At 35.6% G+C, this 21,571-nt stretch overlaps 2 protein-coding genes across 2 annotated transcripts; one reads left to right on the top strand and one right to left on the bottom strand.

The window, feature by feature from the left end:
* The first annotated feature begins 1,392 nt into the window (after positions 1–1,392).
* Positions 1,393–15,599, top strand: LOC133192273 (DNA-directed RNA polymerase II subunit RPB2). Its single transcript, XM_061328269.1, has 24 exons — positions 1,393–1,500; positions 2,372–2,601; positions 4,767–4,879; positions 5,296–5,552; positions 5,871–5,992; positions 6,154–6,318; positions 6,539–6,735; positions 7,005–7,124; positions 7,463–7,649; positions 8,174–8,317; positions 8,765–8,904; positions 9,178–9,289; positions 9,666–9,820; positions 10,250–10,448; positions 10,773–10,941; positions 11,255–11,351; positions 11,755–11,849; positions 12,201–12,322; positions 12,543–12,623; positions 12,709–12,846; positions 13,080–13,301; positions 13,989–14,149; positions 14,515–14,710; positions 15,029–15,599. Exons 1-24 carry the CDS (start codon positions 1,482–1,484, stop codon positions 15,119–15,121), a joined length of 3,534 nt encoding a protein of 1,177 aa, XP_061184253.1. The 5' UTR covers positions 1,393–1,481; the 3' UTR covers positions 15,122–15,599.
* Positions 15,600–17,835: 2,236 nt separating this feature from the next.
* On the bottom strand, positions 17,836–20,688 carry LOC133192266 (uncharacterized). The gene is made up of 3 exons (XM_061328263.1): positions 20,595–20,688; positions 18,534–20,238; positions 17,836–18,227 (listed from the first exon to the last, which is right to left on the bottom strand). The coding sequence occupies exons 2-3, from the start codon at positions 20,197–20,199 to the stop codon at positions 18,139–18,141; spliced, it is 1,755 nt and encodes a 584-aa protein (XP_061184247.1). The 5' UTR covers positions 20,200–20,238; positions 20,595–20,688; the 3' UTR covers positions 17,836–18,138.
* Positions 20,689–21,571: the final 883 nt, after the last annotated feature.

Below are 21,571 nucleotides of genomic sequence, written 5' to 3'. Positions count from 1 at the left end.
ATGAATGCAATTTTAAAACAGAATTATTTATTTTGCAATATTTTACCAGCAACTAAACTTTTTGGTCTAAGTCGTAAGTTCTTTTGTAAAACGGGCCCCTGGATTGTTAAATGTAAAATAAATTTTAAAAATTTTGAATCTTCTTTGAATACACTTAAAAGTTGATTAAATAGAGATTCTGACACTTTCAGTCAAGAAAAACCACGTTTAAAAAAGACGTACCACACCTATATACATAATAGGTGTGGTACGTCTTTTTTAAACGTGGTTTTTCTTGACTGTGTCAGAATCTCTATTCTAACAACTTTTTAGTGTATTTAAAGAAGATTCAAATTTTTTAAAATTTATTTTACATTTAACAATCAAGAAGACAAGCCCTTATGGTTCAAATTATATGCCTAATGAGGCTTGGAAACAAAGACAATTAACCTGTCAGTAGATATTATCTGATATGTTACTATAAGTCTTCCGTCACGGTGGTTAAATTCATTTCCTTGCGTAACTAGTAGCTCAAGACGCTTTGCAAATACATCGGGATCGGTATACACTATACCGAAATGGGTCTACCCAGTCTCTTTCACAGAGTCTATTTGTCACACTTTATAAATATAAATGCTATTCTATCGCAGTTATTATCCGTGAATTATAATACTAGTAAGCAAATAAATAACTGACCGCTCATAGATTTATTTCTATCTTTTAATGGTGCCATCTGCAAAATTAATGTGGTCCTGGAACACGCTCTCATCACCATGATCACTGGCGGATTTAAGGGGGGGGGGGCGTGGGGGGGCGCACCCCCCCCCCCCCCCTAAAAATTTCAAACTATGATATGACTAATATTAATAATGCCATACTTAAGTATATAACTAACCAATACCACTATTTTTGTGCCTGGTTTTACTCTTAAAATACACGAAAACCCAGGAGCTTCAGGGGGCTTCGCCCCCTGGGCCCCCACCAGGGCTTCGCCCTGGACCCACTGGGGGCCTTAAGGCGGCCCCCAAACCCCCTGCCTGAACGAAGTTATCCACGCCCCCCTAATCACAAATCCTGTATCCGCCCATGCTCATCAATCCATGGTTTCATACGACACATCAATCTCCCTTGCAGAGTTGTCGTTCGTTTCTCTCTCAGACACGTGAATGTATGAGCCGATGGTAGAGAGTGACGACACATGAGCTCAATTAATTTTTCACTTGAATTCATAACTATTTTTTTTCTTGAGGTTGATATATTTGATTTGTAATCAACTCGGAAATGCTGTTTACCATTGTTTACGTATTCATCAATGATCAATGTAACGTATTTTTATATTCAGTGCCCGAGGAGTTCCGAGTCAGTCAGTTTAGCTCGAAAGCGCAAACTGAAGAGACGGAGGAGAGAAGAGGGAAACAATCGCGATGAATCGGGCCTAAAATTCAGCAATCGAACGCCCGAGTTCAGTTAGAAAGAATTATAAATCCCCTTTCAATTAAAAAATGTATAGCCAAGAGGAAGGTAATACGTTTTGTAATTATTTTAGACGATATAAATACGGCAAATAATATTTTGAAAGTGGACTTCCGGTGTAAACGAAAAATGCGCGTCTTCTTTATTGTTGCACTTGTCAAAATATAAAGATTTACGAAAAGTTATGAAAATGTAGATACTTTTAAGAATCAGCATTAGTCATTGTATAGTGAATCGGTAGTAGCGTTTCAAGCTTTTGAACACTGTTGAATAGAGTATTATTCAATAAGAAATGAAAGAGATCTTTTCTTACAGTTACATGTATGTAACTATCATTTAAAAAGATGACCATAACTATTAATTTCTAAAAGATTGTTCATATTATATCTGGTCATGGACATACAGTGTAGAAACATGCATTGTATTATTTATTACATGTATCAACAATGCGATTCCTTTTGGCTAAAGTTTCTTAGGCCAAAAAAAATAATAGTCTTGTTTCCTGCTACCAGCCTGAAAAAAATAGGGTAGGTAGGAAAATTATTTTATTTTATATTTTTATTTTATTTTTTTCCGACAGCATTTTTTGGATATGAACTAATATAAAATCAAATTAAACATGTCACAGGTCAATATTGTCTTTTAAAAATTAAATTTCATGTCTTTTTATGCACAACTCAAGTGGTATTTTATGAAAGTCCATATTTAAAACAAGAATTTCATGAAATGCTTGTTTTGTGTTAACACGGAATCCGATTACGGTGACAGAACGATGAAATTCTGGAAATTATTGATTTTTTTTCCGTCCAAAACTAAAAAAAAAACTTTAGGTTAGGGTGCAAAAAAATAGGGTAGGTCGGGTAGCAGGAAACAAGACTATTATTTTTTTTGGCCTTACAAACAATATGGTTTTTAACAGAGATGATGTACGAGGCCGAGGATGACGGTGACGAGATTACTGCAGACCTCTGGCAGGAAGCTTGCTGGATCGTCATTAGTTCATATTTTGATGAGAAAGGCCTTGTAAGACAACAGCTGGACTCGTTTGATGAGTTTATACAGATGTCGGTACAGCGAATCGTGGAGGATTCTCCACAGATAGATCTGCAAGCAGAGGCTCAACACACTTCAGGAATGGTGGAAACTCCAGTAAGTTATAGACGATAAACATCATCTAAATGATGTATCAGGTGCATTCATGTACAGTTGGAATTGTCTGTGTGTCGGGACAGGCTCTCACCATAGTAACAATGCCTCCCATATACCCACACCCACAATGTAGCAGAAAATTGCAGACTGAATTGCTTCCAAACGATTTTGGAGAATATAAATGAAGATGCACTGAAAATAAGTTTCAAATTAATCATAACAAAAACCTTTTTGAGATGTTGGATATCTTTCACCCTAAAATTTTTTCCATATAATTGAAGAATTCAACTGTTCCCACCCCCTTTTTCCTCAGTTTAAATTTACACACCATGCTGACATTCAGAACTCTCAGGATTATTCATAGTGTGCATTATATGCACTGAGTTAGAGTTATTGCCCATGTTTGGTTTGCTCATTGCCAATATTTGGAACGAATTCAATAGTGAAATTTGGTCCGTAGGACATTTAACGATTGAACATTCTATCATATATAAAGTATTACAGTACAATTCGTTTATTATCATAGTTTATTTGTCAGGCCAAAACTTTATAATAAGCAACTTTTATAATAACCATAGTCGGCTGAAATTCATGTCCGACGGCTGACGATACGACGTTTGTGTAAATTATTGGATGTATTATACATCTTACGTTACATATAATTTCGATTTTTTAGGTTTATTTGAAATACAAGTTAACTGACATATCATTTCACAATATTTACTCACTGTTTCAACTTTTTATTATAAAGAAATTCACTTAAATAAAGCTTAATACTCTTCAAACTCAATCTTCTAGATCCCTTGGCATCCATCTTGTTTATTTTGATCTACTTTCATTTTCAATTTATGGTCAATTCAAATTACCAATGTTTTGTTTCGTTTTTTTTTTTTTTGGTCACATATTAAATAAATTAACAGAGCAACAAAGCATACATTCAAATTGTTTCTTTTATTCATCCAAAGTAGACATAAAAAAATTACCTGTTTACACATAATGTCGCCGTATAATTAAAATTAATTGATACACTGATGAGCATATGCATTCAAAGCCGCTTGGACAGACTGGTGGAGTTAATTTCACTTAATTATTTCTTAATTAATCGGGTAGTTTTGTAAATGTAATTAACTATGAACATTGATCCAGACACCAAGCGTAAGAAAGCTTGGGTTAATATTGACACTAAATTTAGTTTCAACACATTTGGTAAAACGTATTTATTACGAACGTACAATTCAGGATTAAGAAGAAAATAAGTTATGAAAAAAAAAGAGTCCGTGTTATCCTGTCATGTACTTCATGAAATAAATAGACTCCTGCCAATCGCTCAGGTAAGTGCACTGAAGTGTGACTAATCTCCCCAGTCTTTCACTATCGGCAAATTTCAAAGTGAAAATCAAGCCATTGTGTATAGACAAGCGACAGTGCATGAACCACAGGTGTATATAGATGTCATCTTTTGTTTTGTTGATTGTCCCAAGAGTGAAAAGGTGTGAAAAAAATATTACGGACGGAAATTTTCTATTATAGTAAGCGAAGTGTATACTTTTACCTATGATAATAACAGACGAAATTTATAATGAATTATTAAGAAATGGTTTTGTGTTTCAGATATCTATGATAAAAAAAGAAGTATGATATAAAACCGGTATGATAAAAAACGAATTGTACTGTATAACAATATATCCCACATTCTCTGGATATGCCCAGGTCAACAGGAGAATATTTTGTCTAATTAGATGTCCATTAATGTGGATCTGAAAGGTCCAACATTGTATACATAAGAATTACAAGGGAATTTAGAAGGTTATAGTTAAAAGCACAAAAAGTGAAAGATGTTTGAATTTATCAGTCTTGAATCCAGTTGTTAAAATTTTATATTGCACACTGATACTAATCTGAGTTGCTGAAGAATACAAAGTAGGCTTATAAGGACATTTTAACTTTGATATATATATGTACTAGTTTGACCCTCCTGCCCACCTGATGTTTAATGTTCATTTGTTAACGAGCTGGTTATAAAAGTATATTTGTGGAAGTGCTTGCATAAATTGTTAAAATGAGTCATCTTTAGTTTATGAGATAGGTCTTGCTAATGTTTGAGTAGATTCACTTTGGAACAACCTTTTAATTGAATAAATTTATACTCTGTTGTCATGTTGTAGCCAAGATACCTGCTGAAATTTGAACAAATTTACCTGTCGAAGCCTACACATTGGGAGAAGGACGGAGCTCCAAGTCCCATGATGCCTAACGAAGCCCGACTGAGAAATCTCACGTAAGTCCAATCTCTGATATTAACATAACAATGGACAAAGAGCATGAATTACTTATAAACAGAAGTATATGTAAATGTAGGTATTCAAGTTGGATTTGATTGGTTTATGCAGCACTACAGAAAGGGTAATTTAGACATTGTTTAACTTAGATTGATTAGCCCTTTCACCCATAAATTCCCTTGGTACGAATAAAACCAGCTCCTTCTCCAAGCAAGATTTCATCCCGTAATTGGTAGGAAAATTCAATGTTTAAATCTCAGTATACCAACAACTGTCAAGATGGAGTTGTCTAACCTGATCCCAGTCTACCAGGAAATGTCAGAGAGAAAGGGTTAATATATGAATATTGTAAAAATATAGATGAATACTCAGTAAATTTAATAAACATTGCAGCAATATGTAATTCCTACTTCAGGTACTCGGCTCCCTTATATGTGGACATCACTAAAACTGTAGTAAAAGAGGGGGAGGATCCCGTGGAAACACAGCACCAGAAGACCTTTATTGGAAAAATACCCATCATGCTTCGCTCCACCTACTGTCTTCTGAACAATCTAGTGGACCGTGACTTGACGGAGTTGAACGAGTGTCCGTTAGACCCTGGGGGTTACTTCATCATCAATGGGTCAGAAAAAGTTCTCATAGCTCAGGAGAAGATGGCTACAAACACAGGTAAATAGTGTGGTACATATACAGAATATGTGTCTTAATATGTCATACTGATGTCTAGAATATGTATATTAAAAATTACAGTTAAATTCTGTAACATGTATCTTGAATTCTATTTGGCTGAGAAAAGCTTCGCAAAAAAATCCAAGGATTTGAAATATGGAGGTTAAAAGTGGTTTGGACTTCTAAGTCACTTAACATATCCATGGTATTTGAGATCATTAATGTTTGAGGTACCAAAGTTATATTGCAAAGAAAAATGTGATATTATAATATTGTTTGTATGCACATTTGATATTTACATGTATGAATTTTTAACAGTGTACGTCTTCCAGCAAAAGGACTCTAAGTATGCCTTTAAGACAGAGATCAGGTCGTGTCTGGAACATTCTTCACGCCCCACTAGTACTCTGTGGGTCAACATGATGGCTAGAGGGGGTGGGGTAAGTATTAATCTATCATACTCTTTGGGTCAACGTGATGGCTAGAGTGGGTTGGGTAACTTTAAATCTATGGTACACTCTTTATAGAGTTAAATACACATGTATTTAAATTTATAAAAGTCATCCCAGTACTTTAATGTGACACGATGTGAATATTTCAGGGTGCCAAGAAGAGTGCAATAGGACAGAGGATCATTGGAATCTTGCCATACATCAAACAGGAAATCCCGATCATTATTGTTTTCCGAGCCCTAGGATTTGTATCTGACCGGGACATATTGGAGCACATTATTTATGATTTTGATGACCCAGAAATGATGGAAATGGTAAGAAAAAGGTTTTGGTAGCATGCTTAAATGTTTATGAGAGTTTTGAGCATGTGAAGAAAACTCGTATAAGAAATAATACTTAAATCATTAGCTAGATATTTTTTATAAAATAAGAATGTAAAAATCTCATTTTTTTTTTCTTTTTCAGAAATATTTAAATTAAAAAGAAAATGTAGGCATATACATGGTATACTAATTTTGTGATTAATGTTGACAGGTGAAACCTTCCCTGGATGAGGCCTTTGTGATCCAGGAACAGAATGTGGCCTTGAACTTTATAGGCTCCAGAGGGGCAAGGCCAGGTGTGACCAAAGAGAAGCGTATTAAATACGCTCGTGAAATTCTACAGAAGGAAATGCTGCCCCATGTAGGAGTGAGTGATTTCTGCGAGACCAAGAAGGCGTATTTCCTGGGGTAAGGCAAACAGGCGGGGCAGAGAACTATATCTTGCATTTATAATTATTGTTCATCATTCACTGCAACATGTCGCTCAAGTTATGATAGTAATGGAAATCTATAGAAGAGTACATGGTTGTGTGTAAAATTGATAAAATTTAGGCATCCAAAATTGTTACAGGTGGAAATTCAAAGAAGAATAAACTTGATATCAAGTACATACATGTATAGGGATATATGTAAGAGAAAGCTTATCCAGTAATAATTTGACATACATGTAATTACAGATACATGGTTCACCGATTGCTGCTGGCAGCCATTGGTCGTAGAGAAGTGGATGACAGAGATCACTATGGTAACAAGAGACTGGATTTGGCTGGTCCTCTCCTAGCCTTCTTGTTCAGAGGGTAAGGGGAACTTCCTGCAGTCTTGTTCAAAACATCCATGTTAACATGATTTCAGTTTGATTGCAACTGTGAAATATATGTTATTTAGGATAAATATTAAGAGGATTTTAAAATGCATGTATTATACAAATTTTACAGGAATAATTATCCCATGATTTTTTAGTGTTGAAAACAATTATTGAAAACAATCAAAATGCTCATATTCATAAAACTTGCTATATAATTGTCTTCTAGTGTCTGAAATCATTTCCCAATAGAAGAGTTATCTTTGCCTAAGTTTTTTTTTTATTAATACATGTACAAATGTGCATAAGATAATTTTTATATGTGATTTGTAGGTTGTTCCGGAATCTGATGAAGGAGGTCAGGTTATACGCCCAGAAGTTCATTGACAGAGGGAAAGACTTCAACCTGGAGCTGGCTATAAAGACCAGGATAATCACCGACGGACTGAAGTATTCCCTGGCCACAGGGAACTGGGGGGATCAGAAGAAGGCTCACCAGGCCAGAGCGGGGGTCTCTCAGGTAAGCTCCAGGGTCAGGAAACTTTGGGGGGGGGGTCAGAAGAAGGCTCACCAGGCCAGAGTTGGGCTCTCTCAGGTAACCTCCAGGGTCAGGAAACTTTTGGGGGGGAGGGGGGGGTCAGAAGAAGGCTCACCAGGCCAGAGCGGAGGTCTCTCAGGTAAGAATCTAGAGTCAAGGAACATTCAAGTTATATAAATAAAATACTAAAAAGAAAATCTCTGAAGAGTAAAGAAAAGTTTACAATGTGATCTTAATTCTATGATATACATGTAATCTGCATTCGAAATATAATATTAATATTACACTTGCTGACCTAAACAAAATCAATCAATTACAGTAAATCTTGGTTATAAGGAAATTACTGAGACCTCGAATTTTACATCCTTATAACCAGGATTACATCCATATAAAGAACATAATGAAAAGTCTTTAAGAGGATTCAAAAAAGATTCTTTATAAGCAATGTTTCCTTATAAGGGAGATCTTTATAACTAAGTTGACTGTAATTATGTTTACTGTTTCAGGTGCTGAATAGACTAACATTTGCCTCAACTCTGTCCCATCTGAGGAGATTAAACTCACCGATCGGTCGAGATGGAAAGCTTGCTCGGCCTCGACAGCTACACAACACACAGTGGGGTATGATCTGTCCTGCTGAGACCCCAGAGGTCAGTATTCTGTCAAGAGATAATTTTGAAAATAATCAGATTCTGTCTTTGAAAGGATTGAAACCACTTGATTAGGGAAAGATAATTTTCAGCTTTTAAACTACGTTCTGTGTGACGTTATAAATTTATGGATGTACTACTTGTGTATATATATATGGTTCCCTGAAAAACCATATCATTATACTCTGATTTGACAATGAATTGAATTATGTCGGTGATTTTCAACCTCTTTTAATGCTGTTTAAGCGTATAATTGTGCACTTACTGTACAAGTACAGTATGATAGAACTTTCCCTTTGTGAATTTACAGAACACTCATAATATAAAGATTTTATATGTATTCTGAGAATCTTAGCCTGTTCAAGATTATCAGTTTATGTCTGTTTTAGGGAAGTGCTGTAGGCCTGTCCTGGATTATTTCAGAGCCTGATTTTGTCTGTATTTCAGGGAAGTGCTGTAGGACTGGTGAAGAACTTAGCTCTAATGGCCTACATTTCTGTGGGCTCCCAGCCGTCCCCAATCCTGGAATTTTTAGAGGAGTGGAGTATGGAGAATCTAGAGGAGGTGGCTCCCTCAGCGATTCAGGAGTAAGTGGTTCTATACAGTGGCACCCAGTTGTTGCCAAACATTGACATTTAATGGGGTCTATTTATAGAGCAGGTTCTCTTTGTCATTTGAACATAAATCTGTGATGTTGAACTGTGATGTATGTGTACCTGTGGTCAGAAAGGTGTGTAGTAAAATGCATGTGTTTTTCATTTTTTTTCAATTTTTCGCAAGACTGTTTCGTTTTTACATAGGATTGTTTGAAATTTTTTGTTACCTGATCTGTTTACTGAATTAATTTGATATTTTTGTAGTGCTACCAAAATCTTTGTGAATGGTTGTTGGGTTGGAATCCATCGAGATCCAGAACAGCTGATGAACACCCTTCGCAAACTCCGCCGAGAAATGGACATAATTGTTTCAGAGGTAATTACTGCAAAAATTCAATTGGGATACATGTATTGTACAGTTTTATACCTTGTATGGATATTTTTATGATCAATTTTATAGAATTATCATTTGATTGAGCATGCTTTTTAAATGCCTTATAGATGATGACACAGATTTATTGTAGATTGAAACCAAATCAACAATGATCAGAATATAAATAAAATTAAGTTTTCAAAACTATTTCAGGCTTTTAGATACAGTGTATATGGCAAGGAGAGACTTTGATGGTCTACTCTAAACCCTTCAGTATAATCATCTTACAGAATATTGTAATCATGAAATCCAAGAAAACCACAAACTGTATAATTTCTTTTCAAAAGATGAACACATTTCATGGTTTTATTGTTTTCAGGTGTCTATGATTCGAGATATCAGGGACAGAGAAATCCGAATCTACACGGATGCAGGTCGTATTTGTCGTCCGCTGCTAATTGTAGAAAATCAAAAACTACTACTGAAGCAGAGCCACATAAAACAGCTCAAACAAAGAGAATATAACAATTACAGGTGAGTGGCAATTAAAACACAAAGGATTCAGCAGCTCATTGCATTAGTGATTAACTACAGCAGATTGATCTTTGTAATTCAACACCCCAACCCCCTTTCAAAATGGCACTCAGAAGCAAGTATTAAAGCTGAACTCTTTGTACTTGTTAATGTTCTGCCAAGGTTTTTAGATACAATCTTCTCCAAAGGAAAATGGCTGTTGAATTTGAAATTTCCTGTATTTCTTAAAACGCAAAATTCAATGTACAAAGTTCCTTATATGCAAGTGTAACAAGCAGTAGTTGTCCGAAAACTTGTTATTTAGTGTGCCGTAGCTGTCCATGAGGTTTCTGTATGTAACTGATAAAAGGCTAACCTCTATTTCTGTCTTGTCTGAAAGAAAGCTCTCTGTAGGTTTTCTATATGTACATGTACATCTCTTTATTGTAGCTGGCAGGACCTGGTGGCCAGTGGTGTGGTAGAGTACATTGACCCTCTTGAGGAAGAGTCAATCATGTTGGCCATGACCCCTGATGACCTCTCAGACAAGGATGTCCAGTATTGTTCTACCTACACCCACTGTGAGATCCACCCTGCTATGATCCTGGGGGTCTGTGCCTCCATCATTCCCTTCCCTGATCACAACCAGGTCAGTGTTAATTTTTATTTGTATTAAACAAATGGTGGGAGAATCAAAAATTATTGTACCTGTGAATCAGGTTTTAGGAAATGATAGTAAGTTTGACATAAACCTGGGAGAAGACTGTTCTGAGAGCAGGTTCAGATGTACATTTAGTTTTACTGCAAATAAATCTTGCTTAACTTTAATCTCATTCTGTGCAGTAGAGGAAAAGAGGATTTTATGTAGAAATTTGTCCATTATTCTTCAGAAAAATAAATTACTTTGAAAAACATATTATTATGTGCTGAAGTTTATGATAGTGCTTAAGTTTCAATCTGATTGCTTTTATAGTCTCCTCGTAATACGTACCAGTCTGCTATGGGTAAACAAGCCATGGGTGTGTACATCACCAACTTCCATGTCAGAATGGACACCCTGGCCCACGGGCTGCTGTACCCCCAGAAACCACTGGTCACCACACGCTCTATGGAATATTTACGCTTCCGAGAGCTACCCGCGGGTAGGTGACATCTATACATATACTGTATACATTTTACAACTGTCTAATTTATATCATATATACTGTAGATTCCTAAATATACGCGAGGAATAAATTATCGCGTAATTACGCGAGAAGCACTACTCGCGAAATAAAATTACTCGCTTTTATTTTTATGGTGCTTTAATGTATGTAAAATTTCTAGATAAATCACCAATTCGCGAATTATTGTTCCCGCGATTTGACGCCCTTGGGTCATTTCGCGATATTAAGTACTCGCGTAAAATTAGGAATTTACAGTAGTGATTTAAATTTGATGTTTGTGTGTTTGTAGGTATTAACTCAATTGTGGCCATTGCGTCCTACACGGGATATAATCAAGAAGACTCTGTCATCATTAATGCCTCCGCCATCGAGAGAGGCTTCTTCAGGTAACAGAGATTACTATAGTCAGCTGGTTTATGATTTAGATTTATTGTTAATGGCTTTTGTATGTTCTTTAAGTAATGGAGATAATCAATAGACAACTGATTGACATGTAGATATGTTGTTAATGGCTGTTGTGTGTCTACATATATATGGAGTAGTAGGATGGGATTTTTTTTTTAATTGAAGAAAATAAAATGTTTGTTTTTTTAAGCCATTCTTCAAGCATGCATGTACCGTATATGAATAGGCTAGTGATAAGTATTTACACTCAAAATTTACATGTACAGATGTATGCATGTATTTGAAGCAGATGTAATTGTTATATCAGTAAGCTTATATATAGCAGTATTGACTCATCTGTATATTATGGTTGTGTGATTGTATATAGTCTTACTTCTATTTTAGGTCGTTTTTCTTCCGTTCTTATAAAGATTCAGAATCGAAGAAAGGCTTGGATCAGGAAGAGATATTTGAGAAACCAACACGGGAGAGTGTCCAAGGTAGGTACATGCAGGTCCATCAACACTCTGGAATTTTGTTTGCTTATCGACATGTATAGTCAACCATTGATTGTTATCTTGAACTTGATGGGGCCAAAGAAATCTTTGGGGATATCCTAGGATTCATGGTATTGAGATTGAAATACATAAAGAAAAAGTGGTTGGGTTGTTGATGTTTGAGATAAAGAAGTCCAAGAGTAAAAATCTTGAAAATTTTGACTGTGTACGTGCAAGATTCTACTGAAATCTGTATGCAACTGTGTATAATCTGACCGCAGTTCTACTTTCACTTTAAATGTAATGCACATGTACATGTATATTATTATACAAATCTTAATAATAATTTTGCAGGTATGCGACAGGCAGTTTATGACAAACTTGATGAAGATGGAATTATCTCCCCTGGAATTCGGGTTTCAGGAGATGACGTATTGATAGGGAAAACTCTCACACTTCCTGCCAATGAAGATGAGGTAAAATAAAATTTATGGCTGCTGGATGAGAAATCGAGAAAATGGAGTTTATATGCTGAAATATTTAAATTAGTTTACAATAGTATGAAAACTGTGTATATACATGTACTTACATGTACATGTTTTGTATTTAGAATTATAGCTCTGAAATAGTTTTTTTTTTAATGTTTAATATATGTAAACGTTTATAATTTGAATTAAATGCTTGTTTATATGACAGTTGGAGGGTACAACAAAGAGATTCACAAAGAGAGATGCCAGTGTGTTCATGAGGAGAAGTGAAACAGGAATCATAGACCAGGTAACTATACTTATCTGCATATACTGTAGCTGTGTTAGAAAACTGGGTCTCAGTGATGTGTTCACATATTTCATTTCTTAATAAGGTGATGATAACACTAAATCAAGAAGGTTACAAGTTCTGTAAAATCAGGGTACGGACAGTGAAGACACCACAGATTGGAGACAAGTTTGCGAGTCGTCACGGACAGAAGGGAACGTGTGGGATCACATACAGACAGGAGGTAAAGTGTCTGCAAAGTGTGGAAACCTTGTATAACAGTAATAGATCAATTTATTGTTTGTTTTTTTTTGGCAGCTCATTCCAAGCCTATTGCAAATGAAATACGTTGTAAACTTAACAATTTTTTACAATGAATTATGGATGCTTTCCATGAAATATTTGAAATGTATTGAAAATCGTGTAGGGGTACCACTTCTTTGAGTCATTTAATAGGGCTCTGATATTTTGATTTAGGACATGCCGTTTACCTGTGAGGGAATCACTCCAGATATCATCATTAATCCCCACGCCGTGCCCAGTCGTATGACCATCGGTCACTTGATCGAGTGTCTCCAGGGTAAAGTGGCCGCCAACAAGGGGGAGATTGGTGATGCCACACCCTTCAATGACGCCGTCAACGTACAGAAAGTCTCCAACCTTCTACATCAGTATGGCTACCACTTACGAGGGAACGAGGTCAGTAGAAATGTCGCTTCCTAGCAAACTAGTTCAAAGGATGTAGTTTTTATCTTGCCACATAAGGGCTAAAAAAAATAAGTTTGTTTCCTGTAACCTGACCGACCCTTTCAAATTACCCCCGGGCAGATTTTTTTTCTGCCAAATTTGTGTTTGCTCTTTGGTTTGATCAATATTAAAGCTGGTTCCATTTATTCAAAAGATATTAATTGTAGCTTTATTTGAGATATAAAATAGGTCATCTTAGTCAACATTTACCTTGAATATAAAGAGTAATCATTATTGTAACAACAATTTCCAACCACAACTTTTTGAAGTTCGTTTTCTACCGCTAGGCAGTCATTTTGGGTGTCCACTTTAAATATAACACCTGGTTAATTCAGTCCGGGGATGTTTGACCCCCTTATCCATAAGCAAAAAAAAAAAAAAAAAAAAAATCCCGACCTACCGACCCTTGATTTTTTCGGAATGTTATGGGAAACAAACATATTTTTTTTTTAGGCCTAAACAATCTATTAGTTAGGATAAGCATATTTAACTTTGCTGATCCATAAGATTATGGTGATAAAAATTGGTTATATTTCATAATTGTCTTGTCCCAGCAGATCTGTGACACATGTACATTGTTTCTTAGTCCTGTTTTGAAGTTCTCAGTACAGTTGTTATAAAGATTTTTGATATTACCAGGTGCTCTACAATGGATTCACAGGAAGGAAACTGAATGCCCAGATTTTCCTTGGTCCTACTTATTACCAGAGACTGAAGCACATGGTGGACGATAAAATCCACTCCCGAGCTCGAGGGCCGCTTCAGATTCTGAACAGACAGCCCATGGAAGGAAGAGCTAGGTACAGTATAATGATTCATCTAGGAATGATATGTCTAGGACCTCTCAGCTCACTAGAGCTGTATCATGCAGTTCAACTTTTTTCTTGTGTGTACAGTTTTTTATCTGTACACTATAAATGTCTATTTGTCATTAGCAGATAATTTATTGATTTTTGCAATAACATGCACAGGTGTGTATAAGATTAATTTTGTTCTGGATTGTGCATTAGTACATTTATCTGCAATTTTTATAGTGAAATTACAATGTGTATTATGAATTTATATCATTAGATCAGTATTCTGCATACATGTATGTATATTGTTGTAGCCTTATAGAATATTTCTTGCATACTGAAACTACAGTATAACAATTTAATTTTTCCAGAGATGGAGGACTGCGATTTGGTGAAATGGAGCGTGACTGTCAAATAGCCCATGGTGCTGCCCAGTTCCTGAGAGAGAGACTCTTTGAGGCCTCAGACCCTTACAGGGTGCATGTGTGCAACTTCTGTGGCCTAATTGCCATAGCAAACTTACGCAACCAAACATTTGAATGCAGAGGCTGCAAAAACAAGACACAGGTAAATATACATGTATATACATTAACTTCAAATGAAAACTTGTATGAAAAAAGTGGGTTGGATGATTATGACATTCAAGTCGAGCAAAGATGTAATTGGTACTTCTCATCTACACGTACTTGCTGAAATTTCTCACCCAAAATTTCAAGTTCTGAAAGGATAATTTTATTGAAGTGTCTCCATATCCACTTATCAAAATGAAAAAGAATGAGTGCCTCCTGAGTGCACTTTTAACTTTCATTTTGTGATTTTACTTCATTTTAAGATTTTACTTTCATTTTGTGATTTTACATTCATTATATGATGCTGTGATTTCAGATCTCACAAATTCGTATACCCTACGCTTGCAAGCTTCTCTTCCAAGAGCTGATGTCAATGAGCATTGCCCCGCGAATGATGGTTATGGGGTGAAGAAATGATGAAAGGTTTAAAATGAAGGACAGTTTAAATTATAAAACAAACAGACACACTAACAAAGGAAGTCCATGTTTTCGAGACAGTATTCCTTCTTGGTGCCTGAGTTGTCTTACTAAGATGAGAAATCAATGTCTGACCCAATCATGTGTGACATTTTAGTTTGTAAATTATGTCAACATCATGGTCTAGTGTTGATTCATAGAAAAGCAGGTCATGGTTGTTAATAATGCTTGAAATCTTGCATTGAAAATATCATGTCCATGATTTTGGTGTATTTGGAGATAGCGACTATTCTGATCAACAGTGTCCATGAACATGATGATATTGTATCATCAAAGCCGAAGTCTTTTACTACTAGTATTGTGAATTTGCAAATCTGGTACATGTACGTTTGTGTTATAAATGAAAATTACAAGATTGTCAAACTTTTATGAAGATGTTTGTAAATTGTAATTAAACATTTTAAAAATGATTCACTGTTCGTTATATTTCAGGTACACCTATACATACCTCGGTAGTATGTCATTTTATATACTTTGATTTTTATTGACACTTAGAAGACATGAGGTATTGATTTGAACCTGTCCAATTTATGACCAGCATTGTGTGATGTACGTCTTACGATCTGTATCAATGATATGGGAAGTCATTACCATCAATATTCCTACAGATATGGGCAATAAGTGAATTACTTAAAGAAAAAAACTATACCGACATTTTTTTAATGTAAAGGCTGCCAAACACAACAAGTTTCATTGGCACAATATTCTGGTTGACCTTATATATGGCAGGTTGGACCAGAGTTTGTATTATCAGCATTAATCAATGTTCCTGAATAGGTTTTGAAAGTCAGTTTAATATCAGATAAAGAAAAAATTTTGAATATAAATTTCAACCATCTGTATTAGAATTATTAAACTTGCATAAATACAAAACTGTGTTGACTTTTACGTCATACCAATTTTGGTGATTAATTCAGCAGAATTTGTGTAGTGTAATGAAGACGTCACAATTATTCAATCTTGATGCATTAACCCAAGGATTTATGTATGCAATGTAAATGGCGTAATTGTACAAATAAGGAAAATCTGTATAATATATGTATAAAATTAATGCACATTGTACACCGGTAACAATACATTATCACAGGCAATACTTAATCAACAACACTACATGTATACATGTAAACCATGGTTTCTTGTTTTGCTTCTGACTACAAACACCTTAATCACAAATCTTCACATACACAGCTGTGAAACTTTGTGATCAACTTTGTAAGATGTATCCAGTGTTGTTTACATTTTTGGCCATACATTTACAAACAAGCTGTCAAACACACAATCATATATATAAAACATACATGCTCAATAATACAATGTAAATGTTTCAATATACAGAATAATCCACATAAAAGTTAAAACTTCATCTCCATTCATACTACAACCCACAAATTAAAACAGACAAGATTAATATAAATGTACAGTGTAGTTTTGATCTTTTAAACAGAAGTAATATTACTTATGATGCAGCACACGAATCCTGCTGTACAGTAGATAAAATTATAAAGTGAGGTGATACCCAAGTATGTACATATGTTCAGTATAAATTGCATATTTAAGGAATCACTGTCTAGTTAGTAGAGTATGCCAGGGCATCAACGATAGTTGGAAACGTGGGATAATTTGCATAACGGGCTTCATGGTTCCCCAAGGGAGGAAACTATTTCCCGAGGCGGCGAAGCGTTTTATTATACTTATGTATATCATAATTTCTGAGGGTTGAATTACCTGATGCTACAATTTCATAGCCAAAACATAAAAACTTCAAAAGAATAGTTATAAAAGTTTTGAGCAAGTATTTGGAGTAAGATTATAACACTGCAAGAATGAGCCTGAAATCCTGATGATGTCACAATGCTACTGAAGTCATAATGACATTATCAGTCTATAGATTGATTACAGGAAATCAAAATTGGCGGCAAAAATTGCATGGACATTTTCTGAGGGGTGGATAGCACAAACTATACCCCGGGGTATAGCTTTGCTATGCGTGGAAATTTTCAGAATATAAAAGATAGTTATATTACCTTCTTAACTTTATATAGGAAACATTTTAACAGAAGTATAATAATATACACTTATCCACTGGTTGTGAGTGGGATAGCTTCGCCGCCTCGGGAAATAGTTTCCTCCCTTGGGGAACCATGAAGCCCGTTATGCATAAATTATCCCACGTTTCCAGCTATCGTTGATGTCCCTGGCATACTCTACTAACTAGACAGTGATTCCTTATATTTCCATTTCATTTTGAAATAAAATTGTAAATTTAGATTTTAAAAATGTATACTAATAGATTTAAATTACACGAGGCCTCACATGTCAATTTCAATAGTCCCCGCCCACTGACGTCAAACACAAAGACAGCCGCACGAGAATTACATGCATATTAGGCCTCCTTAGAGTCAGACACAAAGACAGCCGCACGAGAATTACATGCATATCAGGCTTTCTTAGCTCCTGACCTTTCGCTTGGCGAAATTTGCATTCCTTTAGAATGATCAGGAAATCAACTCTCTTAACTTTCAAAGAGTTATCACAGAGAAAACAAATAGTAATGGAAATATACACGTATAAACTAAAAATCTTAAATAAAATATATTTTATATATACATGTAAATGTACAGTACTATACATTTAATATACACGTATGTTTAACTTACTAGTGCTTTTTGAGTTTTCATACAATATGCATAAGTAATACATGTACATTGCCTTGTACTTAAGCTTTACTTGACTTAATATACTGCTTTGTCTGTTTTACCATTTGGGATTTTCTGTTCTGCATCATTTCAAATGCTGAAGCATCCTCATTCCCGATACAGAAATATATGTATTCCCACCCTGAAAATTCTCCTACTAAATCTCACACTAGAACAACCTCAACAGGATCAATATATCCTAATCCTGGAACTTTGCCGACCCTTGACCATCATTCATTATGCTGAGAAGTTCTCATACTGCAGTATCTGCATCAGTTGTGGTCTTCTTCTTCTTCTTTTTCTTCTTCTTCTTTTCAAGGTCTTCTTCTGAGAGTAAAGGTACTAAAAAAAAGAAACAAAAGCATTTCTATCATGCATGGATATGTAAAATTCTATAAATATTGATAATTGTTGACATACACGAAGCTAATGGGATTAACTTGATTTTTTTTAACCAATGAAAATTGGTCTCAAATGAGATTATCAAATCAATAGTAAGAGATATGATAGATATGTGTAACTTGACCATGTTGAGAAAGGTTCTAAGCTTAGTCCATGTAATGGCGTACAGGACATATTGTAACGTGTAATAATTTGAGTACTTAAGAAAAGTACTGGATCTATTAAATGATGGTCCCTTAAATTTACCTGCCAGATAGTCCTGCCTGTTCAGGTGTCGATGGACTGAAATTTTACCACTGGAAGCAGAGCCAACCAAGACAACATGGTCTTTGTTGCAGTAACCCAGACTTCGAGGTTTTTCAATTCCATCATTTTCTGTCAGCAAGTACCGCTGAAATTGGCCATTTTTGTCTATCAGCTGGACAGTGTTGGTGTGTTCATCACACACCAGGATATTCCCTAGTCCATCAACACATATTCCACCTGGTCTAAATCCTGATTCTTTGGGAGGACCCGTGAAGGAAAAGCGGTGTTTTCCACTGCTATCAGTGACCACCACAGTGCCGCGGGCTTCCATATGGTTAGACACCACCACATCTCCATTGTGGTTCTCTGTGATAAATCGCGGTATGTTGTACAGTGCCTCATTGTCATCATCAAATTGGATTGTTTGTTCCTCTTTCCCTTCGTTGTTGTATCGCACCACTTTGGCCTGAGCTATAGAGTGGATCATCATCGCCACCAGAATATCCCCTTTTTCCAATGTACAGAATACACTCAGAGGCTCCCAGTTCTCCTCTCTCCTAACAAGGATGGTTTCCGTTTTGTTGTCTTTGGACAGTTTTTTTACATTTAATTTTTTATCAATGTAGATCAGCTCTTCCTCTTCCTCTCTTGCGGTATGCACCCCTGATTCACGATCCAGCTTATCTTTCACTTGATGTACTGTTTTCCCTGACTCGTCTGCCAAGATCAGGTTATTTCTATCGCTGACCCAGATTTTCCTGGATGTCACACCTGAAATGTGGCGTGTGGATTTAACGCCTTCTTTTGTGAATGATCGCAGTTGAATGACTTCTGGTATCATCTTAAGCATGTGCTCATTCTGTGCCTGTCTGATGCCGACTTCTGTAATTTTAATTTCCCCCAGTAATTTAATAACATCCTCTTTTGTGACTTCTTCATTATATTTCAGGATGGGAAGTTCAGTACAGCTATCTGGGATGTCCTTTATGTCTGTGAGTGGATTATCTCTGAGAAAACATAAGAATTCTGCAGGTTTGTTAGCAGAGTGTTCGTACTTGTAGACCAATTCTCGAAGGTAAGCAATATGTTTCTCCATGTCCTCACACTGACGGTTTAATCTATCAATCAATTCTTTTTCCAGCTGCTGTAGTTTCTTAGGACAATCCTTGGCTAACACTTCATCGATCATTTTTTTCAGCCTCTCTGCCTTCTCTTTCATTTTCTCCTCCAGGTTGGCAATTTCAGTCTCGCACGCTGCTATATCCGGTTCGATTCCGGCCAAAATAGCACGGTTGTTTGGCAGCACCTCACATCTGATTTCAGCGATTATTTTCCTATACTCTTCTCGATAATGTTTATACACTGTCTCTAGATCCTGAACATCATGCCCGTTATGCTCGCCTCCTTTTTCTTCATAACACACATCACAAAAAGGAAAGTTACAATCATCACACCATCTATTGTACACCTTACCCTTGTGTACCTCACAGTATTCCGGGTAGATAAAGTAGCCGTACCTCTCACGGTAAAGAACCACGTCATGGTTGTAACAGTCCAAGTCTATCATGTGTTTCCCCTTACAGGGTCGACACAGATCCTTTCCACAGCTGTTGCAGTAGAAAATTGTTTCCGAGGGACAGTAAGAACATACCCTTACTCGATACATTCTGCTAATAGATATCTAACTCCACTATTGATGGACTATCTACAAATTATATAAATTATGCTCGTGTATAATATAAAATCACATGTATTTTAGAACCAGTTCAAGATGTTAAACAAAATGTTTTAATAAAACTACATGTAGCTTTCATTAACATGATTAAAGACAAAAAATTGTGAAATATGTTATTTAAAAAAAAGCAAGATAGTAAATTTGCGAATTTAGTCTCAAAAATGAGATTACTTTAATCACACCTACTACCAGTTGATTACTATTAGGCCTTAGTTAGCTAGTCCACTTCCCTCGAAACGCCTATTCAGCATGATCTCTTAAAACGAAAGTAGAAACAAGTCCCAATAATATTCTTCAGTGATTCACAAAAATTACATTACACAAACCTCAATTATTTCTTGTTGGCTTTCAATGCAAAAGGTCTAATGCTGAGTAAAACAGAATCATAATCCTCAGTCCTAGAGTTAAACGTTTTGCTGTCCTTTTCAGTTTTCGACGCGACTCCAGTCAACGGGAAATCCCCAAAATTCGGTCATAGTTGTAAAACCAAGTGCGGTAGGAACCCTTAAAATCCCGGATAATCTCTATTTTTTTCACGTTGAAAACATTTTCTTCGTATTTATTCTATTTAAATGACACCACAGCTGTAACATGTAAGTAATTAATAATTTATAACTGTACCAACTTCATAGGAATCATATTTGGTAGCACCAAAATTTTACACCGATTTTCATGAAATTAAAAGTTTTACTTGGATGTTGGTCATCTTGGCCAATTAATTTTATAAGTTGTTGTTCAATATTATTTTTCCAATTTTATTATACAAGAGACCCAAGGGAAATTTGAAGAATGGGCAATAAATTTTTTTAATAAAATTAAAATAGACTATGTATATATGTCCCCAGGTGCATCAACTTTAATACTGCATCAAAACAATTAAGTAGCCATAAACATACAAAAATATCACAAGTTTCCAAGTCTGACACATGATGTGACAACTATTTATGATCCTAGGCCTGTTCATATTAAATCTTAAAAGATTTTGACAATGAATTTCAAAAGGTATTTCAATGTGGCCTACATTTGGGTTGATACACCCCTGGGCTAAAAAAAGGAATTTACTCATTAGATTTGGCGATCCTACACCTCAAAATGTTCAAAGCAGGTTAAAAGTTTACAAAATGAAAAGCCAGAACATTCTAAAATTGGGTCACTGTGACCTGCTTTTAGGTTGGAACACCCCAACACCCAAGATAGATCAAATGACAAGGTTGATAATCTAAGGAGGAATCAAGCTTTTTAAGATATAGGCTACACACAAGACTGACAACAAATGCTTTATTACTAATAGCCATGCACCTAA

The sequence above is a fragment of the Saccostrea echinata genome, unplaced genomic scaffold (genome assembly GCF_033153115.1).
Source record: "Saccostrea echinata isolate AGI-Se365-2 ecotype Australia unplaced genomic scaffold, CSIRO_AGI_Sech_v1 ptg000025l, whole genome shotgun sequence".
NCBI lineage: Eukaryota > Metazoa > Mollusca > Bivalvia > Ostreida > Ostreidae > Saccostrea > Saccostrea echinata.
The sequence above is the reverse complement of the archived record's forward strand: the minus strand, read 5'-3'. Positions and strand labels throughout refer to the sequence as shown.